Consider the following 20,086-nt stretch of genomic DNA (forward strand, 5'->3'; position numbering starts at 1 on the left):
TTGACTTTAACCAGTTTATAGTTTGAAAAAAATAAAAATAGATTGAAAAAATGTTCCTTTTCTACAGAACAGAGTTGTACAGGAATGACACAAATTCATAAATCACAAATCAGCACCAAACTACCTCACCGTAAGAAGAAGACTATTGACTTCATTACAAACTAAGGAATTGAAAACTTTACGCTTTTATTTCTCACAGAAAAAATATTGGCCTCTGTATTACTTAACCTACAAAACAGTGAATGATCAAAAATACTTAATTTCACTGAAAGCAAATGGTTTCTAGTTGTAACAGAATTGTGTTTTAGACTTTAGTTTGGGCTTAAAGTGTACAATTCTGTTATATAAAAACCTTTTGAGGAGGACTTTTATCCAACAGGAGTAGTCAAAGTTTCTTCAAACAATTACAACAAGCTCTATTACATTGCCACTACCACAGATGATTTACCAAATTAGCATGGTTTAAACCAAAACATCATGGCAAATAAACTTAAAAACATTAGTTTTATGGTCATATACCGGTAGTAAGGTCTATTCAGTTAATTACCATTTCTAATAGTGCAAAAGAATATCAATACACAGCTGCCACATCACAAAAAAGAACAATGAACACCATGAACTAGAAAAATTGCATCATTTTTCAAAGTGTAGTACGTGAAGTGCTCTTCTATTCAGGCAGTAACTGGTAAAATTTACTGCCCAAGATCACTTGAAAAGAAATCTTGAAAATCTAACAGGTAAAAGAATTGCTTTACCCATCTGAAAATTTCTTGTGCCTGTTGTACATAAAATTAAGACAAAACACTGCAAGAGAACATTACCTTTGAAGTAATTTCAAATTGAGGTTAAAGTGAATTAGAATGACTTGTTACTATTCAACCATTATGCAGATTGCAGAGTAAGAAGCCATATTCCTCTAAGTACATTCCTTTCACAGATAATTTCATTATAATAATAGCATTACCAGCTTAATGATCAAACCTTGATATTGGATAATAAGGACAATGAGTGAATGAAGCAGCAATTTATAAAAAAGAAACTAACCTAATGGTACAGGGTACATTCTGTCTCGACAAACTCAAAATGCCTTTAATAATAATTACTTTTTCCCTGTGCACTTTTCCAAGTCTTGCAAAGAAAACTACTACCAGAAACCGAGGAAACTGTTTTTCTAAATAACTTTAAGATACAGGAGTCAGCAAATGTCAATGAATTTGCCAGGTAGTTTGAACAAGTTGCCAATTATTTTCCATCCAGAGTGGGAACTTGCACTAGTTCATATGGTTGTCAAATTGGAAAGCTACCCTTCTTCAATGATCCACACACAATTCAAAGTGGATTTCCTTTCCTTTCTTTTCCTTCAACCTTGGTGATACAAAGCATTAAGCCACATACATACATTGTTTGCATCTTCAACTATATTATTCCAACTGATTTATTTACACCAATGATCTCCTCAAATAACAAGAACCAAGCTATTTTTTATTGTGAAAAAAAAATCCCATCTATAGAGTCGCTTCACAAAATCAGTTAATAGAGCTCCTACAGGAATGTTAGGCGTAACATCCAACTTCATGTGGTCATTGCCCTTCAACACCTTCCAAAAAACCTTTCTACCTATTCCCTATCTCTTGATAAAAGTTCTAACTCCATTCCAATCTTGATGAAATCTATCAGTCTTGATTTATCTTTTTACAAAGATATCTATCACCTGTCCACAAAAAAACAGTCTCATGAAATACCACGACATGAATTCTTATACCTTTCTCCTTTCCCCTAACAATTTCAAATAATTCTAAGTCCCACAACCACACATTACATTACCAAATCTTAAAAATATGGTCATTATATTAAAAACCTTTTTTTGTCATATAGTGTACTTTTTCAAGCCACAGCACCAGTCATACAAATCAATTAACTTCCCTTAATCAGAAATGGTACCTATGATAAACAATGACCCTTGAAATGATAACCCATGCACCATGGAGTTCTAAAGTACTTTCCTACCTCAGTCTTACAGAAGCTGGTATACAGAACCACAGAACCCATTTTAATAGAAAGTCAAAAAAACCAAACCCAAACTAACAGCAATAGCCAATCAGATGCATATTGCAATGCACATGATGCAGTCCTGAGAGTCACCCTCCAATCGGGTGCATGAAATCTGATCTTCCAATTAAAACTTGTTTGTTTTTCAAATGAAATACATCAAATTTCACTCATCCAAAAAGAATTGTTTAATATTAAGATGCTCCTGGGCCAAAACTGTACACCATACACAGGAAACTACAAAAACAATATAAAAAAATTTTTTCCTAGACTTTAACTTCGTTTTACATCAATTGGCTCAAAATAATCATGACATCAAAACTGATCAGTGTTACTTGAAAATTTCTTTTGCATAATTTTCACACACTTTTCCTTTTTCATTCAAAATTATATTCTCTTTGTTTTCTTCCGTGGCTTAGGGGACTCAAACAAAAGGATAAACATCTCTCCCAACGGACCATAGGTTCTTTTAACCTTCTGATATTCTGACGCCAAGAAATTTACCAAGCAACTGCAGAAGAATCAAACCTGACATCACGAATTTCCACAAGAGTTTAAAACGCTTTTGCGCCTCGAAGCAAAAAGCATAATAACAAACAATGATGTTTACGATTTGGTTTAATGAAATATAGTAGGTAGAGACACGACTACAAGAAGGGAAAGAAAAAATGAAAGCATTTTTTTTCTCTCCTGCACCACACGAAACGAAAAATATCGTGACGCGAAATGAAACAAGGGCAATTAGGAATTAACTACATCTGACCTCAAGATGGATATTTCACGACCGTTTCTAATGCGTTGAAGATTTATCAAAACAAAATCCACCAATTTTACAAACGCGTGTCAATTTAAAAGAGTGAAATTTTTGACGCCTTTTTTAAAGACAAGAAATTTAACCAAACACTACAAATTTTGCTCGGTCGAACAAGCTTCGTTGATGCAAAAATTCCCACCGTGCTAAAACAAGAACGGTTGTGGAGTTACCCGCCCACGTGCAGACCGACAAAAATATATTGCCTACCTTTGTCGTTTGCTCGCCTTTGCATCATCTGAACTTCAAAGGAATCCTCCCTAAATGTGTGCTCCAGAATTAACGATAGAAACTTGGCTTGAATGGTGGTTATGCGTTTCAAAAGCGTATACAACGCTATAGTCTGTTCACATTCGTTCCACCTCCCAAACCAGTCCACTAGAGTACTCACTTGGTCGCGAAAAAGCGTGTGATGTGCAGGTTTCATGTCGCTCGTTAAGGACAAACCCTGAAATCGATGGAAAATTCGATTAGTCTATTAATACGCAAAGCCCAGCAAGCACGTGTGAACATTTGAACGTTTCTCGACACCTACATGAAAGAAAACTAGGGGGAGAGTGCCAAACAACTTCCCCGAGATTTCTTTCAAAGCATGTACAACCTCCCAGACACGTGCGCTGTTGTTTGGCTCCAAGGCTTATATTCATCAATTATACATCGTTTCTTGTGTAAGCACTTTTGAATGAATTGCGCGCTTCGTACAATCCCTATCGAATTTGCATACGTCTCCGAAGCAAAAGAACTTTCTCAATACAATCAGACACCAGTCAGCCAAAAACAAAACAATTCTTCCTTGCTTTTCTGTATCTCTTAGCTGGGAATAACAAATTTAATATTTCCCTTGAAACTAATTAGAACGCCAAATCAAAATTAGCGGACGAAAAACCTTCTAAAACATTCATAATCCTTTTCAAAATGGAGTTCTGCAAAAGCTCGCGCGCAAGTAACTTTCATCCAAAATGACGGCAGAAATCTAAGATATTCGTCTGCAGACTTGCTTACAACGCGCGTTTATAATACATCTTCTTCGTTCTTAACTTTACAGGATTTATTTAAAATGCTATAATCGGCGTCTTGAAGCCAAAAAGAACACAGCAATCCTTGTGTAGTTGCACCCTGAACGCATTCGAAAGTCCTCCTTTTCATTTCGTAAACAAAGCTTAAAAACATTCAACAACTTCGCCAACCACAACACGCCAACAGTCCATGACTTTCTCGAAAGCAAAATACTTCTTCAGTTGCAAAAATATACTTGAACAAAATTTCCAAGGATGTCTCGCCATTACTCCAGGCGCACCGAAAAAAATGATAATATTCGCACACCAAAAGCGCCGACAAAACTTCAACTGGAAAAGGTCATGCTCACCTTTCCGACTCAACTTCCTTTCTTCGACGTGTCTAAAGATTTATGTGAATTCGTCGCCATAAACGAGCTCAGAAGTTCCCTGAACACCACCAGCCACTTCCACAACAGTTATAACACCTCGTCATGACATATTTCCCCGTATCAGGTGCACCAAATTAAAGCAACAGCCTGACAATTTTCACCTTCACACACATGCTACAACTCGCAAGTACTCGACGGCTCGCTTCGCTTTTCATATTGAGCCGCGTAAGCCAATCACAACAAAACGATGATGTCATCCAGAGAAAATCGTCACGTGACGCACTGCGCTCACGTTCCACGAGGCCCCTGAAAAAGCTGATTTAACCAGACAATAGTGAAACTTTTTCCCTTGATTGCCGACACGAGTACTACGGGGGAAGAAAAGAAACCTCGCACTGAACAATATCAGCTTTCAAATAATCGAACTTTCGCCATGTTACAAGAATCGCGACTCGCTGAAATCGATTTATTGAGAACTTGAATAAACAACGCAAAACTTCGAGCACATTCTCTCTTCCGGTGTATTTTGGAAAAGTTATGAAATGTGAAATCATTCTATTTTTCTGTTTGGTGAGAAACAACAATGACCCCTGTTAGAAAAGAATTTTACTTATCTCAGCGTAAGTCGCCCACATGAAATATAGGTTCAAGCAAAGTGATGGCGTACATTTGTAAACACACGAAGTGTATTACGATCAACACGGTAAATCATTAATGTATCCGTGTATTATTATGAAGATAGAGTGAAAGTACAAAAAAGCGATTTTCCGCAAATAGACATGAGATCAACCAGCCCAATGGAAAAAAAAATATAATAATAAATCAACTCTGAGAAAGATGAACTTCCTTCAGCGATGTGATTAGATTCGCTTCAGTTGAACTGGAGTTTTCCCTCGCGGCATTTCAATTATAGAATAAAGCTGCATCATCGTTCGACTTACTAATTTTAGATCGTACAAAACCTGCACGAACTCACACTATGACCAGAGCTGACCACTGGCATCTGAAAACCGTCCTAGTACTCCTTAACAGAAATATTTAACGTCTCGATCTGCGTACGTGATTAGACTTCTTGTTATCACTAATCACCCGCCCACTTGTTTTTAGCATGAAGTTCGAGGGGCGGTTATGTAACTCAGGCAATGGAGTTTATAATTCATTTTACTGATAATTGTTCCTCTACCCACGCATAGCTTTTAAACTTTAACTTCCTAGTTACACAAGCACCAATTCTCCCTCACGGTGACCTCTTCCTTTGATTCTTAGTAAAGACAATGTAGGCTAATTTACCTTAATAACTGAAATAGTTCAGAGGGGGTCTCACAAACCCGAGTGGTAAAGGTAACTTCTGATTTTGCTTATTCTTCTGGTTGAGTCCTAACAATGATCATCACTGAGAGAAATACCAACCATCTACAGCAAATGCAAATAATCAACAGTGTTGTACAGACCCCTAGAACGACAGAGTTCCATTTTTGCCCTTTGGCGTTTTTGGAAGACGGCGCCAGGTCGCTCCAATGTCTTCTTCAAAATTTTACATTTGGATCCGTTATCAAAATACTTGAATACTGGTTTTTTTTTTTTTTTTTTTTTTTTTTTTAAATATTGACCATAGTTCAACAAGCTTAGGTTCTTGGAAGTCTGAAATGAAACAGTGGATTCTCAGTTTTTTTAATCATGTTTGATTTCTAAAAACTCACAATGTTTTTCACGTTTAAATTTTCAATTAGTCTCTCGTTTCTAATGGAAAAGGTGACAACAAGAGCCATAATTGGGACTATGATTATGGCTCTTGGTGACAAACTATACTTTACATTATTCCGATATAAGACAGGAACAACGTACTTTGCCGTTCGGTTTTTGAGTCAGAATTAATATTCTCGTCGAGTTGATGCGAGAGTCAATCGATTGGGTTTCCTTTTTAAGCCTCGGAAAATCCTTGGGAATCGTTGTATAGTACTTCACCCTAACTACCCCTTCTAAGGAACGCCCATCTCGAAAGCTCTCACTCCTTCGAAGGGAAATCGATTGACACGAAACAAATTGATTCGCGACGATCGTCGCGTTGATTTGAATTTATTTAGCACGAAAACCTAGTTTGTTGAACGGATCATAGTCTTTGGGATTAAAAGGGTAATCAGTACTGAGTATAATTATCTTTGGTGACCGTTTATGATTTAATTTAGCACCCTTTATCGGCAAATGCCCTTAGTTTTGTAAGTGAAAATCCGATCCAAAATAATAATAATAACCAATTAAGCAATTCTTTTCAAAAGTTCACCCAGATTTCGCAATTAGTAAGCTACCACAGGCGGCCTGACTTAGTTTCTTTCGAGCATCACCAGGCAAAAACTGTATTTAAAGAGCTGATATTAAATAGGTCCTGATGTAGTTTAGAACGTTCTTGATCGCGTACAAACGGCTGAACAGCTGAAGTCGCAATGACTAGAAGTATTTGAGGAAATACCATGGAAACAAATAAACCAACAAACTCCTATTTCCAAGAAAGTCGCTTTCATATTTCGGTCCTCCAAACTTCCAGTCATTATTTTAGAATGTCAAATGGTATAATTATTGAACAATCAATTATGTTTGCAACCTTCGGAATATGGGCCATGAGTAATATTGCCTTAGCGAAACTACCGGTAGATCAGTTAACTGAAGTGCAGTGAAACTACACTGAAATAAATCAGATCATCCGGATAAATGTTGTTTAGTGCCAAAGAAAGTTATTTTTCCGAGGGAAGGCATGTTATTTTTGTTGTTGTTCTTTCTTGAAGAGCTAATCTAAATGAAGAATAAGCAAAATAACAAAACACCCCACTCGTTTGAGAAGCCATGATTTCGAACTTTCATGATCATTCAATATTATCTTTATGCTATTTCCAGCTCGTTCAGCTGGCATGAAATTAAAATAGTTTTACTGAATCAGTTTTAATCTTTGTCGACTATAGTACCCCAAATAGCCACAGCTATTCACGAACAAAAGAAAATTTGCCTTTTCATTCACCTGCTTCCTCGAACGCCCGGTTGTCACCAAATTGAAACTTGATATACGTTTTACCACTTTGAGCGTACCGAATTTCTAATCTGCCTTATATTCAAAGGAACAAATTGAAGTTCAACCTCACACTATACTGGTCACTTGGTGTAAACTACATTTTGCCAAAGTTAAAAAACTCACATTAGAGTATCTTTGAGTCCGGATAGCCGCACAGAAGCCCCTCTGATCCATGTGCTCGAGAGATCTTCGAGATGCAAGTCGTGGAATAAAACTCGAAAATCAGCTCCAAGTTCTTTCCGCTAAGCGCGCTATGTTTTTGTCTGCAAATGTCCTCGGCTTGATTGCATGGCAGGCAGAACTGACTCTCTCAATTCACACTGTCAATAAACTGGCAAAGAATTCGAAAAATGCTGGAAACTTCCTCGAACTAGCAAGAGAAACTAAGAGCGTAATATCACCAAAACAAATGGCGGTTTGCCCTGTTCCATATTAACAACCTATCGATATAAGCGGTATTGAATTATGGGGTTGTGACGCGCAAATAAATGCCGACTATGATCGACGGAAGGGTCGTCTGAAGATGTCTGGCTCGCAAGCTGTATTTAGGAAATGCATCGTAAGTCTAAATGTAGAATATTTTGTTGTACAATAATGCGCCTTAGCTGAAAAAAAGTGCGTCAAAATATAAACAAAATAGATATAGGCTCGCAATGCGTATAAAAGAGACTGAACTGCGCTTCATAGAGAGTTATTTCAAAGTGAACAATAGTTAACAATAAAAATATTTTCAACCAAACCTTGCGTTTGACCTAAGGAGGTATTTTAATCCTGTGGAATGAAGGATGATGTATGTTTTCTCCGCGAAAACCTAAATAGCAATACTTTTTGTGAGCTCAGAGCACCAAAAGATATCGACAGTTAGATACTGTAGACACGACGCATTACGATTGCGTGTGAGGTAATCCCGCTTGAGGCGCGGAATAAGCACGTGACCGAATCGCGATTGGTTAAAATTTTGATACTGATTGCTTTAGAAAGTCACTGGCGCGAGTTTTCAGTGGACCAATCACACAGTGAAGTAAAACAAAACCAATCATATCCTGGACCACCTTCGCTACAATTGAAAAATTGCTGCATACAAAATGTGTGGAACAATTATCGATAGAACTATTAATTAAAGCTGATCCACCTGCTCATGAAAGGAAAGCGAGACTAGTGACGCGCTCCCCAAAAGGAGCTTGCCTCCTCTTGTGTGAAAAAAAAAAAAAAAAAAAAACACGAAGAAAAAAATACGTCTCTTCTGTGGGCTACCACAATAGATCAAAACGAAACAAAACGATCTAATATCGTCAAAAACTCCCGCAAAATTTTAATTTTACATGGTAAATTATTATCTTAGTTAACCAAGGGAAAAAAAGAGAGGTGTTAAAGGCTTAAGTTACTGAGATGTATGTCAACGTAAAAAAGTTTACTCTGTAAACAAATGCATGCATTGATTAAACACCTGAAATCATAAGAATGCAAAGGGGGCCTGCCTTCTTTACACGTGAGACACGTAGTCTACACGTTTTTCACAGAAAGAGAGGATCAAAGAAAGGTCAGTTATTAGGTAACACTGACTAGAAAAAAAAAAAAACTTCAAAAAAAGCCTTGGGATTATCTTTTAGCATCAGAAAAACGAATGGTGTTTTAGGCCTAACATGTGGAGTAGTGGTGCTTCATTGTGAAAGGGGGTCCAAACCTCAGCCGTCTTCCGGCAAAGCCAAAATTAAGAATTACCTCATTTTGCTTACAGGTTCCTGACCCGGGGGGTACTCGATATATTCCTGGGTGGGGAGGTGCGGCGCGGCCCCTCATACCCTGACCCTGTTTAAGACAAATATCGCTGATTTTCCTACCCTGTTTAAGACAGAATTCCGATTTTTGATACCCTGTTTAAGACATTTAATGTGCCTGGTATCAATGCCAAAATCAACGGAATTCAATATTAATTAAAATTAGAGCTTGTAAAAATTTTGCTGTTTATCTTCCAATAAAAGATATCCTGTTTAACACAAAAATTGATAAATCGATACCCTTATTAAGACAAAAAATGATAAATTCGATACCCTGTTTAAGACAAAAATCTCGAAAAACATACCCTGGCTGGCCGCACGTCCCCATTAAGCCCTTATAAGGGAGTACCCCCCCCCCCCCCCCACCGCAGGTTCCCAAAATCAAGAACTGACCCAAACGGCAAAATGTTATGTTGTCATAAATTGTATCTGGACCTGACCACTTCCTTTCAATTTCCAAGTTATAAATAATGGTAATTGAACTGAGTGGAGTGCAATTTGGGCTGAAATCATACGTAAAATCAGACTTTGACGTCATGTGTCAAAAACTCAGTCAATCGTGAAATAATGCGATTTAGAGCAAAAAATGGTGCGATTCGTGAATAAATCCCACCAATTAGAGCCAATCAGATTACAGGGACCACCAGTGATTTCAAAATGGATTTAATAAATTCAAAAACCTACTTTGAAATTCTCCATTCTAATTTCCATGTCGCTTCACCATAAATATGTTACGAAAAATCAGCTTTATATCAAGTTTATTACAACCTTCATCTGATATGTTGTTCTATTTTCATGACCTGTCTAGGGATGATGTGTTCTAATTGTGGGAGAAGTTTCATGTTACCCGCACATATATGGTGTTACCAGGTTTAGCCGTGTATACAACATTTGTAGCCACATGCTAAATTCTCGAAGCAAATATAAGCTTAAGTTGATATTTCAATCAACGTTTTTTAACATGTCATCCCTATGATTTCCTGTAAACCGTAAATCTCTCAAGATGGCGCCTCACACCCTTGGCGAAAAGCCATGATTTCTTAACTAAATTTCACAAGTATTGGCTTCAAGCAAATTTGGCACCATTATGTCTTTAGTTTCGATAAATTGGCTTGAAGACTTTTGCGGTTTAAGTTGGATTTAAGTATATTGCGACCTAACATAAATCGCTGCGAGAATATGTGTTTATCTGTGTTTATCTGATCAATTAACTGGTTCAGTAATCTTACATGGATCATGGGTAACCGAGTGAGAACATTGGTTTTAATGAGGAGACCGCCTACTGTCACACTAATATTTTAGTTCGCCATCGGAGTGAGTCACTTCCAGCAATTACATCACGTATTGAAATAAATCAATCTTCTGAAGCGTCAAACTCGCGTGATCATTTGTTAAAATAAAATCGTTGGCTCGCACAACAAAAGCCAAGATTGAAACAGAAAGGAACGAGCTGATGAAAATAATAAAATTATCAAACTGAAACGTCATGCTTGTTTTGCTCTAGGGTGGGAGAATTTGCTAAATTTGAGAATATCAAACACAACAAAATCCAAGTTCGAATCAGCATTGCGAACGTCATAATGTTGTAAATTTGGATTTAAATGACATTAGCAAGTATGACCCAACTCATGGAAAATTACATTTAGTTCACATACGCATCGAAAGTACAACAATGAAGGTTTACATCTGTTTCGAGCGTTCTATAAACCTGCGAAGGCGTTTCGAGCAGGCTTACAAGGGCGCAAAACTTACCTTTGATGAAAATCCTCTTCTATAACATAGACGAGCACTCTTTTGAAGTTGCGTTTCTTTACACGGTGCAGATAGTGGCGAATCAGTATATGTCAAACAAGACATGGTGGTTTGGAAGGCGGTCAGAAAGATGTTTAGAGGTTTTCTTGTAAATCAAGCCTTCTACTGATTGAATGTCTAGGTTTTGGAGTCCATAAAAAATTCCTCACTTGTAACAAAGCAGAGTGCTGTTCAAGTTCTCTTAGCTCCTTAGATGTCGTCTCTACCAAAGTTTTCAAACGTATTTAAACACACGCCACCTCCGCACGAGTTTAAATTTTCCCTAAAATGAAACCAAAAGCGGAATCCATTAGAAAATTGCTTAGATGGCATCAGCGCGTGGTGTGAGACCAATTCCCTTTTTTCCTTACTTTACAATAAACCGACTTGAAATATTTTACTCAGTGTAGAATGTCTAGATAATATAACCACTCAAATATATTGGGCCGTAAAGAAAAAAAAGTCTGCTAACCAAAAAGTTATTTTTGTTGCGTGAAATAATAATATAAAATCACTAAAAGTAACTATTTCGAGGACTGCACGCAAGTTAAAATGAAAGTGTTAATGTGAGTACGGTGACAAAAGGCGCCAAGGAACTTGACTTTAAAAGGCAAATTTGCACAGTTGTCTAGCAAAATGCTGTAAATTACCAAATAAATAATGGTTCGATCATTTCCTTTTCTAAGAATATAACGTACGGCTTCCTGCCGGACGTTTATAGATCGCCACATAGGAAATGTGTTGACTTTTTGGCGTCTTCATTCAAATCTGATGGGAAATTGGCATCGTTTGTTGAAAGGCAAAACATCGTTATAGTATTTTCATTAGTTCAATTCGGATCGTTTCAAGGCATCGAATGGCTAATGCTGTAGATCCTGTTCAACTTGTCATCGAAACGGGTTTGGTAAACGGCACTTTCTTTTAAAATAGAAAGTTTCTTGAGTCTTTTTATTTTGTGTTCTAAGAAACCACTTCTTTACTAAATTATTTTTATCGCATGCTAAATTCCTTGTAAATTCAGTTCCACAAGGTCGAAATCTGATACGAAAAGAATGTAGGAAAGATATAGTCATAATATTATTCTTGTATCGTGTAAAATAATGTTGATTGTTTGCAAAAGCGACCATTTTAATTTGACCAAAGTGACAGAATTGTCCTCAGTTTATGAAACATCTGTTACGTTGTTGTCCAGTTACCGCAAAGATAGCGTTACTCATCGATGACGTCATACCAGAGGGTTTTTGTGTTTTGTGTAATTCCGCTATTTTGAAAACATTACCCAAAGAAATCCAAATAGAAATGAAAATATCACGTACATGCGATATTTGCAGTATAAGAGATTACCAAACTGAAGTTTGATGTGTCTTTTTTTGCCTTATAAAAATTGTTTTTTAACATGTTGAATCTAATATCTTGATTAAAGTGCAACATTCATCTACTAACGTTTATCTGCTTTGGGAAACATATTGCTATGCAAAGTGACGTACTTACTATCAGCCAACCATTTAAATAATTTTCTAAATAATGTAATCGTGTTATCTTATTCGTACTCCGCTTAGAATAATCACACTAATACTTGCGTTGTTAAAACTTACCATTAACAGGCAAAAATATCTTTAAATAGAGGGCGAACGAGCGGCAAAATTCGAGGCAAAAAAATCTGTCATCGCGCAGCGAGTTTTTCGTGCAATTTCATCAACTCTTCGGAAAACTTCTTTGAAAGGTACGTGGGAATTGACTATTTTTAAAAGTTCGCTTTACGTCATAGTGACGCTGTTTATGGACATCATTTCAACGGATCAACGACCTCTTGTCTCGTTAATTCCAACTGTCATCCAAAATATTATTGTTCAAGACTTTTCCTTAATGTACTTGTTAATAAAAATTGAGGACGAATTTAGAATGAGGTATTGTTTTAAAGATTAGGGAACTTTCTTTTTCGCTCTGATCGTGAAAAAAGTGACAAAGCTACTCGCCCACTTAAACTCGTCACTCAACAGTAATTTGTGGCGTTCTGAGATAACTTTCTTCTACTGAATTTATCATGAGCTCTATCAACCTTGTTATATATTTGGGTACAAGTTCTAAAACACGAATTGGAGCAAAGAACGAATTGAGTAAGAGTGTGTTTCTCAGGTCCTTTTTTTTTTCGATTGAAATTTTGGGAAAATTAACCTCAAAAAAAAAGTTTTTGATTTTGAAATTAATCTAAATAAAAACTCACTTTTTTAGCCCCAAAAACAATTTCCATTAATTTTTCAGATGAGATTTTGATTGGAAGATAAACTGAGGTCGGAAGCCCATAAAATGAAGACAAAGTTAAAAGGTTTTCATTTCCAAGCTGTTTGTGTTGCAATACATAAATCCTGCATTAACTTAAAAGTGGAGAACACGCAAACTTTTATCGCGGTACAATCGGGCATCAATCTGAATGAGCACTTACCGAAAAAAGAAAAAAGACACAAAATGCAATGAAAATCTTGTCTGGCAGGTGATTTTTTAAAAGCAGCCTACGTAGCAATTCTAATTTAAGCTACTTTTAGACATGAGATCTAAAAAAAGACATATCATTATTGGACATGTAAACTGCCGATTTCTCATTTGTAACAGTTCCTCGGGCATTAATTTTCTGATATCAACACATTTTCCCCCCTTTAATTCCGATTATTTAAGTTTGACTTTGAGTCCGATGAAAAAAAGAGGAAACTCAGCATTCCTGCCTTCTGCTTTGTGTTTGTGTTGTTTGTTTGTTTATTTTTTCAGAGTACTTTGCATCTCTCGTAACTAACGAAAAAGAAAATGCTGGAGACAATTTCGAGCAATTCGGCGCGGCCCACCATCCCAGCTCATTTGTCGAAATGGGCAGATATTAGATAAGTTTAGATATATATTATTTGATTGGTGAGTAAAACAATTGAAAAGAAAATGAGTGGATCCAAAAAGTCTGTTTGATGTGAATTCCTCCTGCTCTCTTAATAGCTTAAAATCAAAATTTGAGAGAACCCTTTCAACACCCCCGCACTCTAGTTTTCTCAGAGCCTGTTTTCTTGTGCTCATCTAGGCTTGAGCGCTCCATAGCTGTTTAGTCGATTGGGATCGGAAAGTCGGGAAATAGAAACTTTTTTAAAACATCCTCGAAAGTGGCTGGTAAAAACGCTAGGCAAAAATCATCGAAACATTTTTGTCATTCGTCCAGGCCTAAAACACGTGGCCAATAGTTGATGGTGTTTCTGTGATAATGCGCCAGAAACAGTGACAGTGTCATTATGGTAAGTGGGAGGTTTAAAAACGTAAAAAGCCACCCTTAAACCTGTGTAAACACAAAAGGTGCATGTACAACGTTACAAACAGTTTAAAGCTTCTTGAATTGGTCGTTTCAACTCGACGGACGTCTTAAAGCTGACTAGAATAGTTATCGGGGACAACTCTCCGGTCCTAGCCTTCAGTCACAGAAACACGCTCTTTAAAATAAAGGTTGGGCGGGATGTAAGATCATAAGCTGCAGATGAAAAAAAGAAAAATATGTTCTTTATACCCCTCTTGAATTGTCATGATGAAGATTGGTTAGTGTACATTTAAAAAATTCTTAAGGCTGCTAGTGGATGTATTCAGCATTTGATGATATGGTTTCAACTGAGCGCTCTCCGTGAACTGACAAGGCGACGAGTTTTGAAAGAACAAAGTAAGTACCGAAAAATAGTTTAATCAGCTCAAACAGCATGTGCAGACGTGCGTAACTTAACTTTGAAAAAGCGATGATGTAAAACTACACCACCGATTGAAAAATTTCCGTTGAAAGTGTGGAACACATTTAAATCTCGTTACGTAACAAATAGAATTCATCTAACCTTGAGTGCGTTCAATTCTGGACCACAGATGACGTCAAATCACCATAAGAACGAAGAGGCAGAGGCACCACAGGTAGCCCAAGCTACAGAATAGTGACAATTAAGTTGACATTATACAGCGACTTCTGATCGCAAAAACTCGAACGCGTTCGAGTTTTTGCCTTAATTCTCTTATGGTGGGGGAAAAGACAGCTAAAACTCAACCGGCAAAATTTGCTAATGCTCGTTCATAATACTATCAAGAACAACAAGAAGGCTCCGTGAGTATCAAAACATATACCTATTTTTTTTAAGAGTAAAGGCAAAAGATTTGAATGTTCGAATGTGGATAAAGCTATTTCCAGAAAGGTTGTCGGAAAAAAAAAACACTTAACAACCCGAAAAGTGTTGTGGGTAGTTTTCAGGTCACGGCTCCTTGACCTCAGGAGAACCTAGAAAACATCGCTGTAAGGACGAGACATTCGCCATTTTCTAAACGAGCGGAGGTCTGGGTACGATTTGCCTCCATTAAGGCTCTTGGGATCGTTTAGAGGGACAGCGTGGTATATACTTCATGGAAGGCAGCCATATATGCTGCACATGTCTATTAGACTTATACTTTATGTACGCCTAAGTGTAATGCAACCTAACACAGCTATGCACGGCAATACAGCTATATAGGACTATACACAGTTGCAGGGCTATACACAGCTATATAGGGCTACACGCAGCTATACAGGGCTATACACAGCTATAGAGGGCTATACACTGCTATACACGGCTATACAGAGCTACACAAGGCTATACGCAGCTTTAAACGGCTATACAGAGCTATACACGGCTATACATAGCTATCCAGGGCTATACACAGCTGTACAAGGCTCTACAAGGCTATACACAGCTATACAGGGCTATACACAGCTATACAAGGCTATACGCAGCTATACAGGGCTAAACACAGCTATACAGGGCTATACACAGCTATACAAAGCTATACACAGCTATAGAGGGCTATATACAGCTATAGAGAGCTATATATAGCTATACAAGGCTCTACGCAGCTATACAAGGTTACACACAGCTATACAATGCTATATAGAGCTATAGAGGGCTATACGCAGCTATAAAGGGCTATACACAGCTATACAGGGCTATACACAGCTATACAAGGCTATACACAGCGAAAAAATGTGATATGTATTTTTATAGGCTGATCAATTGATCGTGTCTAAATAAAGATTACAATACAATACACAGCTATACAGGGCTATACAAAGCTATAGAGGGCTATACACAGCTATACAGGGCTATACACAGCTATACAGGGCTATACACAGCTATACAGGGCTATACGGAGCTATACACAGCTATACAGGGTTATACGTAGCTCTACACGGCTATACACAGCTATACAGGGTATACACGGCTATACAGGGCTATACACAGCTATACACGGCTATACCCAGCTATACAGGGCTATACACACCTCTACAGGGCTATGATTTCGATATATCAACAAAATTGAAATGTTAAATTGGCCTCCGTAACGATTACAAAAGCTGACGATTCGAACGTTAGCTATACACAGCTATACACAGATATACACGGCTATACACAGCTATACAGGGCTATACAAAGCTATACAGGACTATACACATCTATACAGGGCTATACACAGATATAGAGGGCTATACACAGCTGTACAGGGCTATACAGGGCTATACACAGCTATACAAGGCTATACGCAGCTAAGCACGGCTGTACACAGGTATACACGGCTATACACAGCTATACAGGGCTATCCATAGCTATACAGGGCTATACAGAGCTATACACGGCTATACAGGGCTATACACAGCTATACAAGGCTATTCGCAGCTATACACGGCTATACACAGCTATACACGGCTATACCCAGGTATACAGGGCTATACACAGCTACACAGGGCTATAATTTGAATATATCGACAAAGTTGAAATGGTAAATTGGCCACCGTAACGATTACAAAAGCTGACGTTTCGAGCGTTACCTATACACAGCTATACAGAGATATACACGGCTATACACAGCTATACAGGGCTATACAAAGCTATACAGGGCTATACACAGCTATACAGGGCTATACACAGCTATACAAGGCTATACACAGCTATACATGGCTATACACATCTATGCAAAGCTATACGCAGCTATACACGGCTATACACAGCTATACAGGGCTATACACAGCTATACAGGGCTATACAGAGCTATACAAGGCCATACACAGCTATACAGGGCTATACACAGCTATACAGGGCTATACGCAGCTATACACGGCTATACAGAGCTATACACGGCTATACACAGCTATACAGGGCTATACACAGCTATACAGGGCTATACACAGCTATACAAGGCTATACACAGCTATAAATGGCTATACACAGCTATACAAGGCTATACAAGGCTATACACAGCTATACAGGGCTATACACAGCTATACAGGACTATACACAGCTATACAAGGCTATACACAGCTATACAGGGCTATACACAGTTATACGGGGCTATACACAGCTATACAGGGCTAGACACAGCTATACCGGGCTATACACAGCTATAAAAGGCTATACGCAGGTATACACGGCTATACAGAGCTACGTAGGTTGCAAGTGCTATAATTGCCAGAACAGCTTTGGGATGAACACAGTCTCGGCCCCGGCGAAAGAGACAGGCCAGCAAGGAAAAAGAAAATCCGTGCTCTCGACCTCACCTTCAATTAAAAGGCGTCGAGGAACTGAAAATATTGAAAAGGGAGGGAGTCAGCTTGAGAGCTGCCTACTAGATATGACGGAGTCATTTCTTTTGTCTTCAATTTTAACATCCACGAAAGAAAACATTTGTATTTTGTATAACTATGTTATAAAAAATGCTTCTCCCAAACATAAAGCCTTGAATTTAAGCAAAAAAATCCTTCCACAAGTTAGCGGAAAGCTTGAATACAAGAAAAGACGAGCGGAGGCTTTATGGCGGCTGGCGAGTGGAAGATAGGAAAATGAGTAACATATCAATAAGACGAGTTTAACTAAGATTTTATACTTTTTTTCATGAATTGCTGCTAAATTGCTTAGCACAGGACAAGCAATCCAAGAAATGAACAATAAGTGTTGTGGATCCATTATCAAAATTCTCTGGTTATTTCCATAACTTCTCTGGAATATATTTCAACAAAGACTCACAGGAATTATGGATTCTTGTATACCACACAAGTATACTACCTCACGCTATAACCTACCGTGGTTTAATCGTAGCTTGAGAAGACAGACAAGGAAAAAGCAAAGGCTATACAACAGAGCGAAGAAATCTGGAAGCCAATCCGATTGGAATAAATTTAAATTAGTCAGGAAACAATTACATAAGAACTTGAATGAGTCCAGGAACAATTATCTTTCTGACTTTCTCGGTGATTCCATAAAACAAAACCCGAAGGCTTTTTGGTCACACATCAAAAAACTAGGAAAAGAGGGTACAGATACCCAGGACCTCAAAGTTAGAAATGAAGTGTTTATCGAACCGAGAGCTAAGGCCGAAGTGCTAAATAGCCAGTTCTCCAGGGTTTTCAACAAGGAAGAATTAGAGAATATCCCAGACCTTGGCGAAAGCCCTATCCCGACTATTGGAATAATAAAAATCACAACCCGTGGAGTTGAAAAGCAACTTAGCGAGTTGAAGGTAGATAAAGCGTATGGCCCGGATGGAATTCCACCCTGGTTTTTAAAGGAAAATGCCTATGAAATATCACAGGTCCTTACTGACATATATCAAGATTGTATTCATACCGGAACTGTGCCTATCCAATGGAAACACGCCAACGTATGCGCTATTCACAAGAAAGGAAAGAAATCGGATCCTTCAAATTATAGGCCCGTGTCACTTACCTGCATTGCATCAAAGGTACTTGAGCATATTGTACATAGCCATGTTATGAAGCATCTTTCACGATATAGGGTGCTCACTGATTGTCAACATGGCTTTAGAGCGAAACGATCAACAGAAACACAGCTCATATGTACCATTCATGACATAGCAAGTGCTATCCAGTCTAACAAATCAATTCACGCCGCAATCCTTGATTTTTCAAAAGCATTCGACAAAGTTCCCCATCGCAGACTCTTGAAGAAACTTGATTATTACGGAGTTCGTGGCCCACTACTTAACTGGTTTGAATCGTTCCTAACACAGCGTACCCAATCAGTGGTAATTGGGGGGCATCATCTGCCCCTGTAGTTACGACATCTGGTGTTCCCCAAGGAACTGTCTTAGGACCGCTACTGTTCTTAATGTATATAAATGACTTACCTGATACTCTTAAATCTACTGTTAGACTTTTTGCTGATGATGCGTTCTTATATGGGACAATTTGTTGTGATGAAGACACAGCCGATCTCCAAGAGGACTTGTTTAGATTAGAAGACTGGCAACAAACGTGGAAGATGGAATTTAATCCTTCAAAGTGTAAGATCATGTGTTTTACAACCAAGAGAGATCCACCAAAGCGAGAATACGTATTCTGTGGACAAATCCTAGAAGAAGTGGAATCTCACCCTTATCTGGGGGTAATGCTCGATAACAAAATGAGGTGGTCACCACACATTGAAACAATCACATCTAGGGCAAATAAGGTCCTGGGACTTATCAAACGAAACCAGTGGAATTGTCCAAAGTCAGTGAAAGAAACCGTGTATATGACACTTGTGAGGCCAAAACTCCAGTATGCCTGTAGCGCATGGGACCCACATTACCAGAAAGATAGAGCTGCTCTAGAAAGGGTACAGCGGAAAGCAGCCCGCTTTGTCACTGGAAATTACGATCGAACAACGAGCGTGACGGAAATGCTGCAAGACCTACATTGGGACACACTTGAAACAATGAGAAGACATGCAAGGCTCTCCACTATGTACAAGATGTGCCACGGCCTCCTAGATGGGGATTGGGGGGATTATTTGATAACAAACAAAGAAAGGAGAACCCGAGGAAGCCATGATTTTAAATTTATTGTACCGAAAGGACATAAAGACATTTTTAGATTTTCTTTTTTTCCCAGGACAATAACTGAATGGAACAAACTCCCAAAAGAAACTGTCTCCAGCCAATTCCTCCGTATTTTTAAAAGCAAACTAACTTAAATTTATTTATCGGTAGTTTTAAATAGTTTTTAATAATTTTCAATAGTTTTTAATAGTGTTGTATATTTAGTATAGCTTCACTTATTATTATCTTAGAGTTGGCATGATGTCCTAAACGATTTTGCCGACATAACGATATTTAGATTTAGATTTAGATTTAGCTTGCAATTGAAGAAAAGATCATTTTCAGGTTTATCGCTAAATTTTCATTGA

At 37.9% G+C, this 20,086-nt stretch overlaps 1 protein-coding gene across 4 annotated transcripts in view; it reads right to left on the minus strand.

Annotated features, from left to right (window-relative positions):
* Window positions 1-12,623, minus strand: part of LOC111327959 (protein Smaug homolog 1) — a 28,120-nt gene extending 15,497 nt beyond the window's left edge. Inside the window, exons 1-4 of one of the 4 annotated variants that reach the window (XM_088762533.1) lie at window positions 12,473-12,618; window positions 11,576-11,645; window positions 10,839-11,160; window positions 3,071-3,308 (exon numbers count right to left, since the gene is read on the minus strand). In XM_088762533.1, coding sequence (XP_088618659.1) covers window positions 3,071-3,308; window positions 10,839-10,943 — 343 coding nt within the window. In that variant the 5' untranslated portion in view covers window positions 10,944-11,160; window positions 11,576-11,645; window positions 12,473-12,618. Of the gene's footprint in view, window positions 1-3,070; window positions 3,309-4,226; window positions 4,719-7,431; window positions 7,582-10,838; window positions 11,161-11,575; window positions 11,646-12,472 lie in introns of those variants that run through there. The other 3 variants (XM_022932292.2, XM_088762534.1, XM_022932293.2) reach the window with 3 other exon arrangements.
* Window positions 12,624-20,086: the final 7,463 nt, after the last annotated feature.

Source organism: Stylophora pistillata, chromosome 6 (assembly GCF_964205215.1).
Source record: "Stylophora pistillata chromosome 6, jaStyPist1.2, whole genome shotgun sequence".
NCBI classification, from domain to species: domain Eukaryota; kingdom Metazoa; phylum Cnidaria; class Anthozoa; order Scleractinia; family Pocilloporidae; genus Stylophora; species Stylophora pistillata.